This window comes from Thunnus thynnus, chromosome 18 (genome assembly GCF_963924715.1).
Source record: "Thunnus thynnus chromosome 18, fThuThy2.1, whole genome shotgun sequence".
NCBI lineage: Eukaryota > Metazoa > Chordata > Actinopteri > Scombriformes > Scombridae > Thunnus > Thunnus thynnus.
The window spans coordinates 15,433,420-15,453,109 of NC_089534.1; the positions used below are offsets into that span (position 1 = coordinate 15,433,420).

Consider the following 19,690-nt stretch of genomic DNA (forward strand, 5'->3'; position numbering starts at 1 on the left):
TTAGAAATTCTTAAATTTCAGTGAAGTGGAAGGATGGAGTTAAAATCAGCCAGGTTACTCCCTCCATAAATATTACAAGGTGAGATAGTATCTGACCTGTGATCAGTGGCTGTGTGTGTGTGTGTGTCTGCTTGCCCTTGTGTGTGAGAGTGTGAGCTACTCCATGGCTGCAGCCCAAGAGTATCCTGTCAACAGGAACTCCTGGATTTGATATGCACCCGCCTCTGGCCACAGAAGGAAACTGATTTGTTTGTAGTGTGTGTTCAGTGGTTATCTCTGCTCTCACTCACAGATGTGCTCAGAGGTTCCAAAAATTGATCTGTACCCAAACTGTTAAAAAAAAAGAGGACATTTACCTCCTCCGGATGAGTGTAGTGTTGACATAGGCTCTAGCATTGAGATGCTTAAAAAAAAACGTGTATATGTTTATGCTGTTACTAAAATAGGAAGAATAGGCGTTTACTAAAATGTAAGTGTTTTTCTTTACATGCTAAGACCATGACACCATGTCACGCTGTGGAGTTCAATGAAGAACCTCACTTAACCTGTGGAGTTTGATGTCGTTAAGAATACTGCAGAACAGGTTCGAGAAGTTTGTCAGGTGAGGTTTTTCCTTGTTGACGAGAAAAAAATAACCGAGGTTGCCAAATCCCTCTTCGTCGTCACTACACCAAAGCGAGAATGTAGTGGAAAAACAGTGACGTTTCCTTCAAGATAACTGCGTGTTTTGTTGTTTGATTAACTATGGTCCTATGTTGGATTTAGCCCAATTGACTGTTAATTGGTGATCAGTTGTTCAAAAAACAATAATCATGAACTGCCCAGTGAGTAATTTATAATTTGCCCTATTAGTTCAACAGAAATCTGTCAGTGGAAAGTGTTGTTTTGTTGTGAGGCCACGCAGTTTAAGTAGTTAGTGGCGTTGAAATGCTGCTCTCTCTCTCCTTCTCTCTCTCTCTCTTCTAGTTCACGGGGCTCAACTTGCAATCAAGGAGGAGCCGAGAGTCCTCCGGGGTTTCTCCTGGAACCTGCTCCTCAAATATAAAGCGCTCCCCCCATCCACCAGGAAAGACTGAATCATAACTCACAAGGAGGAGCCGCTGCCTGAACACATCTGTGTTTTCTCCCCAAACCTGCACTGACATCTGACTGCAGCCTGTAGCTCTAGTGATCTCGCTGGATTTTTTTCTTTAAAAAAAAAAAAAAAAAGAAGAAGCAATTTCTATATGTTTTCAGCGCCTTGATTAGCCCATAGAGTGTACTCAGAGCGAGAACACACAACTTGTCAAAGAGAGAGCGAGAAGCGCATCTTAAGTTTGGAGAGGAGAGAGCGCGCAGATGGCAGCCCTCATCAGCGCGTACTCGTCGTGGCCGGAGTCCTTCGAGTGTCCTCCAGGAGACGGGGACGTGCCCGATGGACACGGCCCGCACAGGACCCCCGTGGACAAGGCGCCGGAGCCGCGGATCAGACGGCCCATGAATGCGTTCATGGTCTGGGCCAAAGATGAGCGCAAACGGCTGGCGGTTCAAAATCCAGATCTGCACAATGCCGAACTCAGCAAGATGTTGGGTGAGACGAAAGTTATTGAAAGATTTATTATTATTATTATTATTTTTATTATTATTATTACTATTATTATTATTACTATTATTACTATTACTGCTACTTTATAAAGTTTTCCACAGTCTTCTACAACCATTCAGGCCTCGGCTGTTTAAACAAAAGTTTTTAAAAGTTATTTCAAAATCCAATGTGATAAGTAAATTTATATCTAAAAAAAATGTTTTTCAAAAGTTTTAAGAACAAACAAAAAAACTACGTATTTTATCTTAGTGGGTTACAAATTTGTCTTAGAGTAAATTAAACTTCTCAACCATTTATTGTAGCTATGAAGCGCGTCCTGAAAACCCCACGAAATTTCAGAAGTTTAGGTTACCAACCCGTAAAATTCGTTAATAGAGAGTAAAGGCAGAGGAAAGGATATAAATGTATCATCTTGCTTTGGATTTACTTGGATCACTGCTTATAATGTTAATCTCCAAATTCTGCACTGTAGCAAATCGGAAATCATCTTTAGGCCAATTCGAGAACAGCGATACACACACTTTGTTTATCTAAAATGGAGTATTCATTACGCGTCTTAAATACAATTAACAACTAAAAATAAGTTTAATGTTGAGGGTAGAGAAAGCTTTGTTTTTTCCTTTCATTTAAAAAATTGTCACGCACCCATGAAGTAAATGAAAAATAGGGAATGTTTTCTAAATATTTAGAAAGTTGAGGCAGATTTATCTTATTTCTGTTTTATAGTGATATATTTCTTTTGTATAATTTTGGGAAACATGTTGTGATTCTACATTTATTCACATCAATTTAACATCTTAATTGTCCAATAGAAGAAGTATACCTACAACTTTTTTAAATGATTGTGAACATTTTTATGGATATTTTACAAGCTGTAGAAATTGAGTGTGAGAAAAAGATTTTCAGTTATTTCAATATTGTGCTGACTACAGATATGAAATAAAGAAAAGGTGCAAGAGTGAATTGCAATTCAATTTGTTGAACCCTATTCAGGAATTTTTAGTCAAAATGTAAAATTCTGCTATCTCCTCTTTATACAGGCAAGTCATGGAAGGCCCTGACTCCCCCTCAGAAGAGGCCCTATGTGGAGGAAGCAGAGAGGCTTCGGGTGCAGCACATGCAGGACTACCCCAACTATAAGTACCGTCCTCGCCGGAAGAAACAGCTGAAACGCATCTGCAAGCGCGTGGACCCTGGCTTCCTCCTGAGCGGACTGGCTCCTGATCAGAATGCCCTGCCTGACCAACGGGCCCTCTGTCATTCCCTTGACAAAGACGAGGGCAGCTCTAATGGTGTGGGCGGTGGCTTTTCCAGCCCCAGCCCTGCTCTGCCCAGCGTCCGAAGCTTCAGAGACCCTGCCGGCTCCAACAGCAGCTTCGACACCTACCCCTACGGCCTGCCCACTCCTCCTGAGATGTCCCCCTTAGATGCCATGGACCACGAGCATGTACCCCCCTCTTATTACTCCACGTCTGGAAGTTCCTCCGTCTCCTGCTCCCCAGATGAGCACCACCAGAATGGCATGGGCAGCCCGCCCCCTTACCACACTGACTACACTCAGACCCAAATCCACTGTGGGGGCGCACACATAGGTCACATCCCTCACATGTCCCAAACTGGTGGCAGCAGCGGAGGACTGATCCCCGGCCCTCCTCTGTCTTACTACAGTACCTCATCTTTCCCCCAGATTCACCATGGGCTCCACCAGGGCCATCTGGGTCAACTGTCCCCCCCACCAGAGACACAGGGTCACCTGGAGACTCTAGACCAGCTGAGCCAGGCTGAACTACTGGGTGAGGTGGACCGCAATGAGTTTGACCAGTACCTGAACTCCACCGGGACCGGGTTCCACCCTGAGCATGGCAGCAGCATGACTGTTACGGGACACATCCAGGTGGCGTCTGCCGCCACTGCTTCTGCCACAGCGTGTCCCAGTAGCACCACAGAAACCAGCCTCATCTCCGTGCTGGCGGACGCAACGGCGGCCTACTACAACAACTATGGCATCTCGTAAGCTTGGTTGCAGCTCCCATTACACTTGTGACTGATCAGAGACACTACAGGGTTTAAGATGGGTGAGGTCGAGTTGGGATGATGTTGCACTTGGGTGCTAATAAGAGACATATTTCTATGTTTCCATTGAAGAAATCTCCCCTGAGTAGCATCTTCATCCCATCACGATTAAAACCTGAACTGATTACTGAGCAATATGATTGTCTGGAGCCGAGGGAAGAACAAAGAGCAATCGGAGGAATGTGAAGAAAGGGAGATGGACACCTCAGGGATGCAGACACAAAACACTATATAGTATGCCACCTCCAGTTGTCATGAAATTTCCAAACCAGAAGAACAATCGTGAAAAAGACTTCTTGTCCACTTGTAAATGTCACCAGTTACTGTTGCCACTGAGGCGTGTACAGATGCTCATTAGAAGCTAATTTAAGTCCTTTGATGTTTCGCATAAATTCTAACTGTAATGCTACTATCGACGCTTTCCATTCGAATGTTTGTATTATCATGTTCTTGCTCTCATTAGTTTGGGAGTCTTACCTCAGTAGTTGTAATTGAATGAGGTTTTAGTTGGACATTTCTTATGCAATTTAACAAAGACGTTGTATAATGAAGAAAAAAGGCGTTTATACTTCTTATCAAGTACTTAATAATATATAATCATAACCTCTACAATGAAAAATAATAATGGTAAGTATAACTGTATGCTGATTTAGGTTTGTGAAAGACAATAATTTAAAATAAAGTGAAATTTTTATATTAAATCAGTTGCTACTTGGATGATGCATCCACAAACATACCACAACAAAAGACTTCTTATTATTTCATTATTATCAGGAGTATTCGTAATAATTGATACACTTAAAAGGCATTGTGCAGTAGCAGATGAAACACATTTCTACCCATATGTAGCAGGTAATCAACACAGTCAGATTACCAAATAAAACAAAAAAAGAAGGATGTACTGCTTAGTAGTTTTTGAACACTGCAATTTTCCATACACAAATGGAAAAAAGGGATCATCTGTCCATCTTTGAATTAAGTGTCACACCATGTATTCTTCTATTTCGGGCTCTGTCTAACTGTTGTACTGCGAGTGGCCCATTCTGACACCCACTCCCCTGCTTGCTTTTTCCACCCTCCATCATCCTTCTCCATCCGTCTCCTCTCGCTTTCATTTCATCCCGGTTCAGAGGATTAGTGTAAAACAGGCACAGCCGTCGCCACCCGCCTCCATCTCAACCGTCTTTTGTTTTCCTGGAGTCTTATTCTGGGTGCCATTCTTAGGCATGCTGGACCCCCACCCCCCACCCCCCATCCCACCGCACACTCCTTCCACCCCCACCCCCTCACCCCGTGTTATATCTTGCTGATGCAGACCTTTCGTAATCTGTGCAAAATAAATAAAAAAATAAATCCAGAGGCCTCGTTGACTGTTTTACACCCTCCTCGTTTTTCTTTTTTTTTTCTCCTCTCTCCTCTCTCCTCTCCACTCCTCCCCTCTCACCCTCTCTGTTCTCTTGAATTTTTCTTTTTCGATAAAAGGAATTTGGGGGGCTTTTGACAAATCCTGGAGTCTGGCTGGTCTTCCTGCATTTTTTGGGAACGGTTGAGTCGTGCTTCTTGTAAAGAGGATGTGGCGGAGGAGCGGTGTTTCCTGACTGATAAGGGAAAAGCCTCTCTCCGTCAGGATGTTTGGGCCTGGCTGGGCCCTGCATTAAAGAGCCAGAGAGAGGGAAGGGAACCCGCTGTTCAGCTAGCGGGAGGAAACACTGCCGTGCTGATTAGCATCTTACTTACCCGTCTTTACTTACCCACCATTTTTCAGGAGAGGCTTTGTCAACCTGCCTTGTTCTACCTTGACCACAAAAATGCAGACACGCCACACAAATGCACACAATACTGAGCTCTAAACAGTTTTCATTCTCTATAATCAGATGCTTGTGGTGAACAAATGTACCCAAAAATGACCTTTCTTGGCACACATATTCAACCCTGATCTTGTGTTTTTGACACACCTTCATGGCACTTGTGAATGTGATTAAACTGACCAGAATGACAACATTCATCATGTACCAATGTTTGCAGCTGGGTGATGTTGTGCTCATTTCTTTGGGGTTAAATCATTACCCTTTGTGTCTGTGGGGGTTCAAAACTCTGTGGAGGGTCCGTTTGAGTGCAACCATACTGTGTTTTGGATGCGGGAGCCAGGTCGGTGGTGCCCCAGGCATACGGGGTGAGAAAGTAGTCACTGAGTTGTCAGGGTCGGCTCAGGGTGCTGCTGCAGACTCCCTTGGTAAAGACGCCCTGCAATGTTTCAACAGTCACATCTACCACCTCAGGGAAGGACACTGTAACATGGACAAGGACAAAGTGTCAACAAAGCATCATCACATTAGACTGCACACAAGAACCTCAACTCAGGCATAAGTTGTTGCACTTCCTAAAATTATATATATAGTGTTGCTGGTTTTAGACTGTGATAAAAAAAAAAAAAAACACTATTTGGTATCTAAACCATTAACTATTCAGTAGTTTGCAATGATAAAATAGTTAGCACTGACTAGTTAACATTTCCTTAGGGTAATAGCACTTTTTTGATTTTGATAAGCGCACAAAATCCCTGCTGTGAGATTTCCAGAGAAGGCCTATAGAGGTATTTGCTGAGATGCGCGGATCCTCTGACTTTTAAGTTTTCGGGAAGTGAGGGCAAAACACTCAACTTGTCAGCCTCAATCCTTTCCTCCCTAGAAGTTGACTCATTGTCATCATAACCTTTAGCGAGAGTCTTCTCCTGAAAACCAAAGACAGCCATCGCTGCTGTTTTAGCTGCAATAAATCAACAAGAGAGGAAAGAGAAAATAACATGTCAACAAACAGCGGCATGACATTGTTGTGCACTGTGTCAACAGTGCACTTTGTACACACGCACATGCAAGAATTGTCTGTAAGGGAGAACATAGTATCCGTTCTATAAATTGCATCTCTTACACACTTGCAGGATCACAAGATTTACAATATTTGCGAATATAAGGATATAGGCTGAACAAACAAAAGAGCCTCCTCTTGTTATTTCTCTCTGATTGCTGGTTGGCTCAGTTCCAGTCTCAGGTCAAGCCTGTGGAATGAGTCTGTCAGGTAGTCTGTTATGTTTCCTATTTCCTTCTCTGCCGTCATGTCACTTCCCTGGGCAAACAAACAACTCGGTGGTCTAACACCAACTGTCAAGGTAACAGCGTTGAGGCTCGGTGTGTGTGGACGGGGCCAGAGCTTGCACAGCTGTGTAAAGTATTATCCATCTGCTGGGATTGAGGTGAGCAGTGATCACTTTAAATATCATGTCCTCCAGAGGCATGGAGGAGGCCGACTGTCTGGTTGGTCCAGCGTCCATTGTGTAGCCAGCGAGGGAGCGTCCAATCACGTCACATCTAGAGGTCGATCGTTTCTGCTATATGACGTTCCTTGCGTACTAAGTGTAGGTCAAGAGGAAGTGGCTGATTTGAACTACGTGACTGAGGCGTATTAATGTCTGAGACAGAGATGCCCTTTAAACCTACAAGCTTGGATATATTATGTTGTGTTTAGGTTAGTAGTGAGGTACTGTGTATTACTTCCTTTAATATTTGAGATTATAAAACCTATAAGTAGCTATGTAGCCTATGTAGCAGCTGCATACACCACAAGCCATTTTTTGCAGCTGAGCAGAGCAAAGTTATTGTTCCAAGTCTTTCTGATGAAATAATCAGGTCTTTTCCTGTTAAACCTTGCAAACAGAGAACTACAAACCCATTACCACTTCCTCCTCACACTAAACACAGTGAACTTAACACCAAATTAAACTACCCTGTGTGACGGATAAAGACACACTTACATCAGTAAATACTAAATGTTGTTGGAGTGCATTTCCAGTTGGAGTGTGTTACAGCAGCATAATAACCTGTTTACAATTTCTACTTGGCCCTAAATCTGGCCAAAGGAGGAAAAGAAGGGGGGGGGGAAAACCCACACATCTCACAGCAAGGGATTATGGGTGCAGCTATTCTTCATCTCATTGTGGCTCAACAACAGGCAGAGTGTGGGGTGGCAGGCAGGCGTGTACGTCGCCGGACGAAGAATGGACCAGACTCGTCGAGGGACAGGTGCCATGTGGCAGAGGATGTGCGGGGACACAGATGGGGACCCCTGGAAAACTTGGGGGACTGTGCGAGCAGCCAAGGGCCTCCCACCCGTACCTGTGCTGTGAATACTGCAGCTGAGCGGGATCCGGCACCTGTTCTAAGCAGATACAGGCGACCAGCAAAAGCACAGAGGGAGGCCAGCACATGGCTGCCAACCCAGGGAAGGAGAAGGCTAGATTTCCATTTAAGCGCGGCCTGATTACCAAATCGGCGCAGGCAGGAAAGCTTGTGCTCTACTGCAGAAAGGATTGAAAAATGCTTTTCCTTCCAAAAATATGCACATTTCCGTAAACTACCCATAAAAACACTAGCTGTGTATTAAAATATTTTACCCAAAGTGAAATCAGCCTGTACCACCCAAAGTGGAACAGTGATGTGAAAAAAGTTATAAAATACTTTTCATTCAACACAGATTTATATATATTTTTAAGACAATCAGTGTAAAATTGTAGTGGATGTCCTATTTTTACAGCATGGCCTACACTGGTCTCTCTCTCTCTCTCTCTCTCTCTCTAATATGGCTTGCACTATGGCTTGCTCTATGTATGCTGCAGCGCTATCTGGCTTGTTTTTGACTGCTGCAGATTCTCCCTGGGGTGGTGTAACTCTTCACCTCAATGTGGAGGAGGATGTTCCTATTGTGCTTCCTAATTGCAATGTGGTTGTTCCATTTAAGAGATAGAACATCCTTATCTGTTCCGCGGGTGATCTTGTATTGTGGGAATCACTGGGAGAGGCTTTACGTACTTTGATTCATGTTTTAATTGAACTAATTACAATATTTAATCCAATGTGTCCATTTTCTGACGGCTAGATTTAATCTAGACCAGGGTATTAAAACTGAGACATGATTGAAATTCTAAATAATGTGGCTAATTCCTGCTAATTTTAAAAAGCCTGTAAAAAATGGTCATCTCCTGAGATGTTTTCTCTTTATAAATTGGATAATGAAATACGTTAATCAAGACCATTAAGTGAATTTGGACACTGCTTTTTTTTTAAAGGGCAAGGAAGATGTCTTTGATCTTAAGTCACTCCCCGTCTTTTCCATTTTAGTGGGTTTACATGCTTCCATCGTGGCTCTGACCCCGTCGTCCTGCACCAACAGAGTTTACTCAGCATGCATCCTGAAAAGCCGACGCACTAATGATTTAGATGAGTGATGTTATAAGTTCAGATGTGTGAGAAAGCCCCTTTTAACAGCTACTGTGGAGGATAGACAAAGCAAATGACCGAGCTGCCTGATGACAGCTTGTGAGACTTTTTGAGAGCCATTAAGTTTTAAATATTTCAGCAAATATCCTGCATAAAATTCGTGTCGCAATACAATGTAACAAACTTATCAGATTGTGAAGCAGACAAGATCAGCCCTCATAAAAATTTTCTTTGCCGCAAAGCAAAAGGATTTCTTGATAAACTTACCTTTAATAGTTATATTTAATTAAAAGTTAAGGTTAACAATGATTGTATGTTTTTGTGGCATTATTGTTCTTTCCCTTTTATTTAATTTTACATTTTTTTTAATCTCATTTCATAAAATATCTTATATCTGCTTTAAAAGTGCTGCAAATCTAAAATCATGTATGGATTTATATTAATACAGCCTTCCTAGCACTATTTTTTCAAATAACGACAACTTAAGAAAAAAGCACTGTTTTACTATTAAATAAAAGAAACTATGATTTGATTTTGATTGGATATAACGTGGTGCCTTCTATTTTAATCAAAGGTAAACTATGATGAAAATACTTGGAGAATGTTTAACACATGCAGTAGAATATTATTAATGACTTGGTTTCAATGTTTGAACAATGTTTAAATCTAATCTGTGTTACAGGTAGCAATACAAGAATTGGTTAATGTATTTGGTTATTAAACATAAATATTTGAATGTTAATATTATGACATTTGTTAAAAAGTGAATTGTATCAATGCTAACTAATTATTCAAAGTAGACTTGACAGAAGAGTTGGTAAAAAAAAAGAGACTATTACAGCCTCGATGTAGAAGTGAAGCTGCACATATAATGTAGGGGATGTTCTGTGGTTGGTGTAGAGGAGGAGTTACAGTCTCTGGCAATGTCTGTCATCATGGATTGTGTTATTGTCTGATTTTTTGGGGGCTTTGTTCATCTTCTTCTTAATCTTCCCTTGCCTTCTTCCTCGATACTCCAGGGAGCCCAGGCAGTGGGTTCTCCTCTTCAACGTTATCATCGTCACCATCGTCCTCATTTTCATACAGAGTGCAGCTGGCATCACTGTCATAGTTACTGTGATAGTCATAGTCCTAGTGCTGTCTCATCCCACCACTTGAATGTCTTACCACTCCTCTCCTCATCTTCATCGTCTTAATCTTGAGACCGCCTCCTAGATCCTCCAGGATGTGGGTTTGCTACTTCCATAAGCCGAATGAGTCTCACATTAGCCTCAGCAATGCAGTAAATATCCACAGCAGGATGATTGTTGTTATCGCTGTCGTCAACATTTTGAGGGTTAATGTTGTCATCATTGACATTCTCGACTCATGGTCTCACAAATATGCAACACTATATGAGGCACATAAATACACAAACTGGAGATGGCTACAAAAAAAAAAAGTGTAGTGTGCCCCCTACAAAAAATTAGAGCTGCAACGGTTAGTTGATTAATTGATTGATCTTTTGACAGAAAATGAATCTCCAACAACTTTGATAATCGATTAATCATTTTGAGTCATTTCTTAAAGAAGATATGTCAGAATTCTCAGATTTCAGCTTCTTAAATGTGAATATTTTGTTGTTTCTTCAGTCCTCTACGATAGTAAACTGAATATCTTTGGTTTGCAGACTGTTGGTTGGTAAAGAACAAGGCATTATAGGTTGCATCTTGGGTTTTGGGAAACAGTGATCAACACTTTGTATCATTTTATAGACCAACTACTAACTGATTAATTGAGAAAATGATTGATAATGAAAATAATCTTTAGTTGCAGCCTTACAGAAAATCTTCAAAACACTTTATTGGGTTTTTTGAGAGCAATTGAAAAACAGAGATGGCTGTGATAACATTACAAATCAATGTCACTGTCCGCAATCAATGGTATTTAGCTAACGTAGCTGAGTACATTACTATAAAATATACAATGGGTGACAGTATAGTCAAATTCTGTGTCAAACTACCTACTACTACAAAACACCTTTAGCTGCTGCTACCTTTCAAAGTATATGGAAACATGGAGAATATTTAAGTCTCAGAAAACAATTTTTATGCACTAAATGATTCTGTTGGAAAGTTAGTAAAGTACAGAAAACTGGGTGTATTTGTCAAGATTTTCTAAGATGTGATAGATGTCAACAACTCTAGATTTCATTTTGTTTATTTTCATGATTTTGCATTCAATGACACTTGTTTCTTTAATTTCATTTTATTTATGATAAACCTTTGCACTGTAAGAATTTAAGTGCGACTGGTGCAGTGTGGATACTTATTATTATAGTATTTTGGGAGATAGGGATGTGGTGCGGGGGTTGAGGGGTGGAATACAGTAAATGTTTAATTTCTATACTGGTGGTGGAATTTGTTTTGAGATTTGTGTTTGTTATTTTTTTTTATCACTAAAGGAAACCTGTACAGGAGATCCGTTTCCTGCATTATCATTTAGGTTTTCACCTCCCAGATGCCTGTAAACTTGAAGATTCATGTATCAATGATGTAAGTTCCTACATACAGGAACAACAAACCTCATTTACCAGAGCTTATTCGAGATAAAGTACGTCAGTCATGACACACAGCATTTCCGCTGCCTTGATGTGCACTGTTTACACTCAGAATTTCTGGGTAACGCTGCTCCTGACTGACCTTGGCAACGGGTCATTCTGGCATCATTTCCACACTCACTCCCATTCCTCCAACCTTACGTTACGGGTGTAATATTCGGGATGTTGTTGATGTCTGAGCTTGAAGGAATCCCTTCCTGCTGGATGCTCAGCCCCGTTTCCTTAAAGACTCAACATCAAAAATGAGACGCACGGAAATGACTCACACACTTGTCCCCAGAGTTCAGACACTTCAACTAAAGTACCATGTTGACAGGTTCAAAACAGGATATGAGCTGTATAGGTATGTGTTTATTACAGATGGCAGAATACTTAAGAGCAGTGATATCTGAAAGCTCTGATAAGCAAATTAAGTAGCTACAGTCACGTAGCCACTGTGGCACACAAAGACTGAACTCACAAACTATTACAAAAGGATAGCATACAAACATAGACTGATAATAAATAGGCCACATTTATGCTTGCTAGATACTTCAACTCCAGAAATGCAGCACATGTAGGCAAATAAAGCTATATCAAGTCAAGACATTTTCCTGTAAGATTTGGCCCTATAGTGTGTCTGCTTCTGCAAAATATCAAACAGTTTGCACTTTCACAGGGGAGTTTTCCCCATGGTGACTGGAACTAAGAATCTGTAAAAAGTCATTAATTACAATAGCCCATGACCTTTTATGCTAACTTATGCTATTTATAAACTGACCAATTTATGCTTAGCAGTGGGATAATCATTCTTATCCTATCATCATATCTTATCAATCATTCATAGAGTTCCTCTCAAACATATACTTTAAACAGTAACATACATGCAAGATATAGGCTACACTATTACTCTACAACCAGCATCACTGGCATGTGTAAATTAAAGTCAGAAAAACCTGCGTGTGAATCGTAATTTATTCTGATGCAATGCAATTATTATCTTAATTGGCTCCAGCTGTGTGCAGTCCAGGTGTTATCAATGCATTAATTAACCTAAAGGGAACTGAAGATAGATGTAAAGATAGATTTCTGATGACTAAAGCTACCACCTCTATGCCACACAGCTATACTTTTCTACCACAATACATACTGTCGTATTCTTTATATTCATAAAGCACAAAGATACATTAGCTCTGAACTCATTAAACCATCATATGATTAAAACTTTGATAAAAACTTATTTGGTGTTTTGTCATTCACAATAATGGAGAGTGTCCTACACAAGAAATTGCACCTGAAAACTGCATACCTGCTGGCAATGGACGTGGAGGATTCCTCCATTGGACTTTTCAAGCAGTTTCAAGGAGTCAGCATCTATCGGCCATGAGAGGAACTGCAGCCCTTCCGCAGTATGAATCACTGTGAAAGCGCATGTAAGCCTGACGGAGGTGCAGCTGTGTGTGTGCTGTAGACTGCGGTGCACTTACTAAGCACAAATTCACGGTTCTGTATTGTGTTCCAGGTCTGCAGGTTTCCTACCATAACATAGGAAACACGTTAGCGTCCTCAAGCTACATACATGCTAGTTATCTCATTAGCCAGTTGAGCTAAAGTTGCATTCATAACCCGTACAGTTACATCTATATTTAGAGGTTTAGTAGTCATGCTGTCGTGAGTTTTATAACTTTCCAAACATTGTATTCCCACTCGACATGCTATTATTATTTATATGATTAAAATACAGGGAAACGTACTGACGTCAGGATGGCCGAGCGGTCTAAGGCGCTGCGTTCAGGTCGCAGTCTCCCCTGGAGGCGTGGGTTCGAATCCCACTTCTGACAGATCATTTTTTTTCAACGTTCCCCCCTTTAAAAACAAAATCTGTTCACGTTCAGTTTGTCTAAAATGTTGGAGAATTGGACCAATAACATTCACCGCTCCAATATTCTGCGACCAATTCTGAGCAGCTCTCCAACATTTGACCAATCACAGCGGAGAAATGTTGAGAAGGTAAGTTTCTTTTTCTGTGGGGGGCGTTCATCAAACAGTGAACATACAATAAGCTGGACGCTATCAATGATAACATGTTGCTCAAATCTACTCAAATAACATGGTGAGTATTTACACATATCCTACAGTGTATGACATAATTTAGAAGTAATTTCACCTGTTGTGTCATGTTATATTGATTGATTTAGCTGTAAACACTCCGTTATCTGACTGGAGTTTGCTAGTGTTATCTATCAAGATGGCTTTTGGGTAGGCTATCAATACAGCGTTTCGAGAACAAAATGTTTTGACTATGAAGCAGATTATTTCTACTCAATCCTTTAAATTTATATATATATGTATACACACACACATATATATACATATATATATATACAAATATATTGAGGGGTTTTAATATATTGAGGGGTTTTCATATGAATAGGTCTTCTGATCTTCAGCACTTTCAGCTGTTAGTATGCTAACGTTCATTTTGGCTTATTTGAGCCTATTTCCAAGACTAATGCCAGTGTTACGTACACGATATATAATCGTTTTCACCTAATCACGTTTTTTAATTTGTATAATAGGCTAGGCTAAGTTTATGGTGATAATGTAATATGAACACGTCCCTCACATCACTTTACACAAGTTTATGGTAGTTAGCTACACTGTAACAAGTGATGTTACCTAAGGGTTTCTAACTTATGTTAACATACCTTATATACTGTTGAGGTCAAATTTGACCCATTTTGACATTTGAAAGCAGTATAAGCACTCTTAATGACATTCAAATTACATTAAGCCTGAAATGTTATGACTTTTCCTAAAGTGTCCCAGAATATACAAACATGACAATATTTCATATTATTTATTTTTGTGCAGTTGGTATAATAGAGGGTGCTCGGGTCAAATGTGACCCGTATTTATTCAAAGGGATTTCAATGTCACTAGAGGGGGTCAAATCAAGGAAAAGGCTGGTTATGTCAAATCTTGAAACATTGAAACTATAGATTGCCATCTCTGTGTATTTTTGTCATTAGGACAGTGGGAACAGAGGTCATGGGGGACTTTGACACTGTCAGGAGAACTGCCCATGTCCTCACCATATTGCTACAATTGCCAGCGTTCCCACTCAGATGAGCATCTGCACCTGCAAACAAGACTATACAAAGTAACAAATCAAACCCATCGATTACCAGGCAACCAATATAGTGGTTGCCCAACATAGTCCTCCCTGTAGTGGATGGCAGATTTCATAGGACCATAAAAAGTACCTGAGCCCCTATTTCACTGATTTGGTGAAGTGGAGGGAATGATTTGGTGGATCTGTTAGTCCAAAAAGGAAACAGTGAGATGAAGAGAAAGTATTAGAAGAGGAGGACAATATAGAGAAAATGGAGCAAAGGCCCTTGTGACTTCTCTCATGCAAAGATAACACCACTTTCACCACATGCTAACCACAGCAACCGCAGCAGCACAGTAGTCCAAAATTTGCCCTGAATAGTCTGCAGTCCCACAGTCAGTTGTCACAAGGGGACAAAAGAGAGGGAGATGCAACTTCTGCACAACAGAAAAGGACTGCAAAAGTAATGTTTTTTGCAGTTTTGTTTGTTTGAAATGTACAAACCAGTTTGTTGTTTTGTTTTATGACTAATACACTCAATTTAGAGTTGATTGTGTACAAGTGACAGAAAAGAAGGGCATGTGGTTTGCGGGCAGTGTTGATTGATGGTTTTAATGGTTATAATGAAGCCTACCATTCAAAAATAGAGTCCTTCACTTTCAATAAAATTCATAGAAATAATTATGACTGTTATGTTCATCTGTTTTAGATAAAGAGATCATAATATAGTGTGGTTGTGAATGTATTTTCTCTATAAATGAATAGTGTCAAACCTAAAGAAAACACTCTCTCTGCTCTCTGAAACATCAATCAAGAATAAGTCATCCATTTATTAATGACTGATAAGGTATCTATGGATGCAAAATACATTTGTGGTTCAAAATTTGGTAAAAGGAACTAATTATAAAGGGATACTTGAGCTGTGTCAAAATTTACCCGCTCCATACTATGAAGTGTCAGGATATGAACAGTACAGTATGTAAGGGTTATGTGGAAAATCCCCTCCCACTCTAACCTTCCTCTACCTGGCTCACTGCTTCCTGGATGGGCAGAGCCTCAGAATCAATATAGGCAGCCAGCTCACCTGTGGCAAATGTTTGAGAACAAAGAAGATGGCTAGACTCATGTGGATGCCCCAGCTTTAGCAGTTTATGATTTATTTGCTGTAATGATTAGGTTTCAGTAGTGGTGAAGTTATTTCTTCATTTCAAGGTGTACCCTAGTAACTGACATGGAGGAAGATGAGGGCTTCTCTGATATCACAGTGCCGGGCCTGGAGGTCCTTCAGGTTCCAGCCTCTCCAACTCCTGGTTTCTGCACCATTACATCTGGTCTTGGTTCGCTGGCTGACAATACATCCAGTCTTGCCTCCAGCGTCTCCACCCTGGCGATCACCACATCTTCCATGGCTCCTGGCACATCCAGTCTGGGCTCTGGCACATCCACCACGGCTCCCAGCAGATCCACCCTGGTTCCCGGCACATCTGATATGACTCCCAGCACATCCACCCTGGTTCCTGGCACATCCACCCTAATACCAGCAGTAGTCCTTCCTGTGTCAGCAGTTCAGGGCACCAACCCACAAACCAGTGCGTGTATCACCACAGTGGAAGCTGGAGCAACTCCAAAGAGGCCATATAGGCGAACTGTAGAAGCAAACACATGTAAAAGGTGTGGCCAGTTCTGCACTGGACGCAGAGTGTTATGCCCTCAATCTGAATCTCTTCCAAAAGACCAATGGTTGGAGGAAATGAGGAAAAAGTTCCCTAAATAATAATGTGAAATGTAAATAGTTAATAGTTGTAAATATTAGTTGTATTGTAAAAAGTTTAAAATAGTTTATTAAAGTATTGAAATATTATTGTCTTTACTGTAAACAGTTGTATGAAAAATCAATATTTCTACATCTGAAGTTTTCATTGTATTGTACTTTCTGTGGTCTGTTTTAATTAAATCTTTTAAAAGTGTTACTTTGCTTCTTTTATCTATGAACAAAGAAAATTAGTGTACAGCAAATGTACAAGTGGGTGTTTTTAATGACAGTTTGTGTAAAACAGCACAATAATAATAATAATGATAATGGTGATGATGACAACATTCAATAATAACATGGTATGTTATTTACAAATTAACTAACTCGACATGGGAAAAACAACATGCTATGCAACAGAGGAAAAGGAACATGCTCAGAGGAGGCATTTTCAGTTCTGGTAAATGTTGAAGGCGATCTGATTTACATGAGAAGTTTCAAATGAGGGTCAGCAATGGAAAGATCTGCTACCTAAGTCCTGAGACTAATAGGATTGTCTACCTTCATTTCTTATGTTGGCAGATTGCTATAAAAAATAGAGACTATTTTATTCTAAAAAAAAAAGAAAAGGAAACAGTGAAGGTGAATTGCACATGCACACATGCAAAACACAACTAATGCATGCACACACACTTATGCACAGATGCACATGTACACACACACTGAAATAAACATTACATAACCACACATGGACATGGTAGCGTTTGCTAATGTACTGTGGAGTCTGAGTTTATATCAAACTTAAACACATGCAGCAATATTGCATCTTAACGTGTTGAAAAATCAACTTTATTACACCTATGAAAGCGTAATTGTGAAATGTTTGCTTGGCTAAACCTGAACCGTACAGATTTGGACTACTTAGAAATGAATAAATCAAACAAAACTGCAAATGGATAAATATAACCGGACATTTAAATTAGGATTCTGCAGAGGTTTTGTAAATCTGCTGTAAGTAGTGCAGGATTTGTCCAAAGCATGGGCCTGCCACTGTAAGATTGCGTAAATGTGGCTCTCTGCTCTTAGTCACAGTATATTTATAGCCTACTCCCTCCTTGTGATCCTCATTTTGACCTCACTGTGACAGGTAAAGGTTGAAGAGTCAACAGAGGGAAAGCCTGTCTAGGAGACTCATTATCATGAGATTGGATTGAAGTTCTTTTCTACATGGAATAAAGTAGTGAAAAAGACTCTAAACTATATTTACCATCTCTCTTATATACAGGAATTGGCATTATACCAAGGGTGTTTCCCTGGCTTCGGATGCACAGATGGAGGGATTGTCAGCTCCAAGATGGACAGCAGTCAAATTGGCAAGTATCATGTTGTTTTCTATTTATTTATTTTTTTTAGTCTTTTTTGTCCATTTCATGAACTTATAGGCACTTCAATTGCTAGATTAAAAAACATACGTGTTAAAAAACATCAGCGTATTACATTTTCATTGTATTACTTGTATTTATTGTAACAGAAATTTGATTTTAATTTGTTGTGAGAATTGGAGTTGCTTGTTTTTATGCCATAACTTTAATTATTATTTGACATTTCATCATGGCAGGTTAACTGTATCAACTTTATCATTTTTGGTGTGTAATTTTACACTTGTATCTTTGCAGTCTGAAGTAATATAATTACATAATAGGTTATTAGTATTTGGGGCCAGTTGTGTACCCTTTAATTGGAAGTATTTATTACATCTTATATCCAAACTTGAACTTGGGTCTCACCCTTTAACTGGGGCAATTTGCAGTAGTCCTGCTGCACAGCAGGTTGCACACTAATTACCCCTGATATTTTAACCGCAACCAGAAGGGGGGAGTGCTAAGCCTGAGCATCAGCGCACACGTGTGTGCTTGATGATGAGCTTCAGGGCATCCTGCTGTGACTGTTATCCAAACTGAATTTGCATGGTGGAGGACAGGCGGCTGACAGGAGACTAAAATGCCCACTAATCATATTTAATTCAGTGTAATGTAGACTACAGGTTCTGGGAAATTCCTTTATTGTGGCTTGTTTGCACTTTCAGCTCTTCGAGGCTGGTGGTGAGTGTAGTAGTTATTCATTTGACTGATCACAGATGGGTCCTTGTAGGGGTAAAATATATATTTATAGAAATTTAATTAAAAGATAAATCATCTCTGTCATAGTTGCCTCTTCCTGATGACTCCATCAAGAGCTGACTCAAACTGATCGTAAGTTCTCTCATTTGATTGTAAGAAGTGAGGGGAGGCTCTTTCCTCACACAGGAAAGCCCGCAGTCAGAGGACAAAACCTGTGAGTCATTCATTCACCGTCATTACTCAGCAGGGGGTCTTTCTGCTATTTTCTTCTGAGTCAGGACATTATAAATCAACCCACCTCAAGTCAACTCCACCCCACTTGACCCATCAAGCTCTTTAAGACCGAAGACAGATGGTTAGCATGAGTGCTTGCCTCACTGTGTGTGTGTGCGTGTGTGTGTATATGCTTTGTGGGAGTGGGTGCTCCTGTGATTAAGCACTTCTGGCATCATAGGGAGGGATTGGCATGCCGTCTGTAAGCCTCTGATAAGGGTAACCCCTCATATGTATTCTGTGGCAGTTCCTTTGTCCTTGAAAAGATTGAGCTGACCCCAAATGCAACTTAGACAAGGAAAGCACAGAATCTAAAATAGCTTTTCCTACCTTTCACATAAATATAAATGCAGGTGAAACATGCATGATTAGACATTTTTGGCCTCGTGACTTAAAGATATTGCTGCAGTCGGTCGATATCTGCAGCATTTTGAAAAAGCATTTCACATGCCCTGTGACTGTCATATCAATCTGTCTAGGGAGACTGTGCCAGCTGGGTTGAAGTAGGCCAATTAGCTGGAGGCAGTTCCTCTCTTATTAGTATCACAGTGCCCTGGAAAAATAAATGGGTATTTTAAAGGCTGCCATCTTTGCCCATTTATCTTGATATGACCCTTGAGACGACTCTTTGTTTCGTCTGCTTTGTTTTTGAGCTGGTTTGAAGCAGGCTAGTGACATTTTGGCTGAATATCATTTGAATACTCTTGTTAAGTATGAACAGAGAGTGGAGCATGCACATCTTTAAGAAACTTTTACAGATAGTGGATCAAAAAAACAAACAAGTAATACACTGTAATGATAAATTAAATAAAATAACCTAGAAAACTAAGACAGGTGCAGAGCAATGCAGCATATAAAGCCAGTCATCAGAAGCTTATTTAAAAGTTTTTGTTTATTTTGTTTATTCTCACTGACACATTTTAAAC

The 19,690-nt window shown here is 40.3% G+C and overlaps 1 protein-coding gene, 2 long non-coding RNA genes and 1 other non-coding gene across 4 annotated transcripts; 3 read left to right on the top strand and 1 right to left on the bottom strand.

The window, feature by feature from the left end:
• Positions 1-1,006: 1,006 nt before the first annotated feature.
• On the top strand, positions 1,007-4,359 carry sox7 (SRY-box transcription factor 7). Its single transcript, XM_067573228.1, has 2 exons — positions 1,007-1,570; positions 2,626-4,359. Exons 1-2 carry the CDS (start codon positions 1,339-1,341, stop codon positions 3,597-3,599), a joined length of 1,206 nt encoding a protein of 401 aa, XP_067429329.1. The 5' UTR covers positions 1,007-1,338; the 3' UTR covers positions 3,600-4,359.
• A 1,178-nt stretch (positions 4,360-5,537) lies between these two features.
• On the bottom strand, positions 5,538-13,511 carry LOC137169835 (uncharacterized). The gene is made up of 4 exons (XR_010924550.1): positions 12,816-13,511; positions 11,610-11,756; positions 6,319-6,424; positions 5,538-5,946 (listed from the first exon to the last, which is right to left on the bottom strand). It is a non-coding gene; the product is annotated as an uncharacterized lncRNA (long non-coding RNA).
• On the top strand, positions 13,265-13,347 carry trnal-cag (transfer RNA leucine (anticodon CAG)). The gene has a single exon. It is a non-coding gene; the product is annotated as a tRNA-Leu (tRNA).
• A 29-nt stretch (positions 13,512-13,540) lies between the features above and the next one.
• On the top strand, positions 13,541-16,313 carry LOC137169834 (uncharacterized). Its single transcript, XR_010924549.1, has 3 exons — positions 13,541-13,619; positions 14,553-14,669; positions 15,834-16,313. It is a non-coding gene; the product is annotated as an uncharacterized lncRNA (long non-coding RNA).
• The last annotated feature ends 3,377 nt before the right edge of the window (positions 16,314-19,690 follow it).

Coding starts and splice junctions, on each gene's coding strand:
- sox7 (XM_067573228.1), top strand. CDS start 1,339: ATGGCAGCCCTCATCAGCGCGTACTCGTCGTGGCCGGAGTCCTTCGAG. Junction 1,571..2,625: donor CGAACTCAGCAAGATGTTGG/GTGAGACGAAAG, acceptor CTCTTTATACAG/GCAAGTCATGGAAGGCCCTG.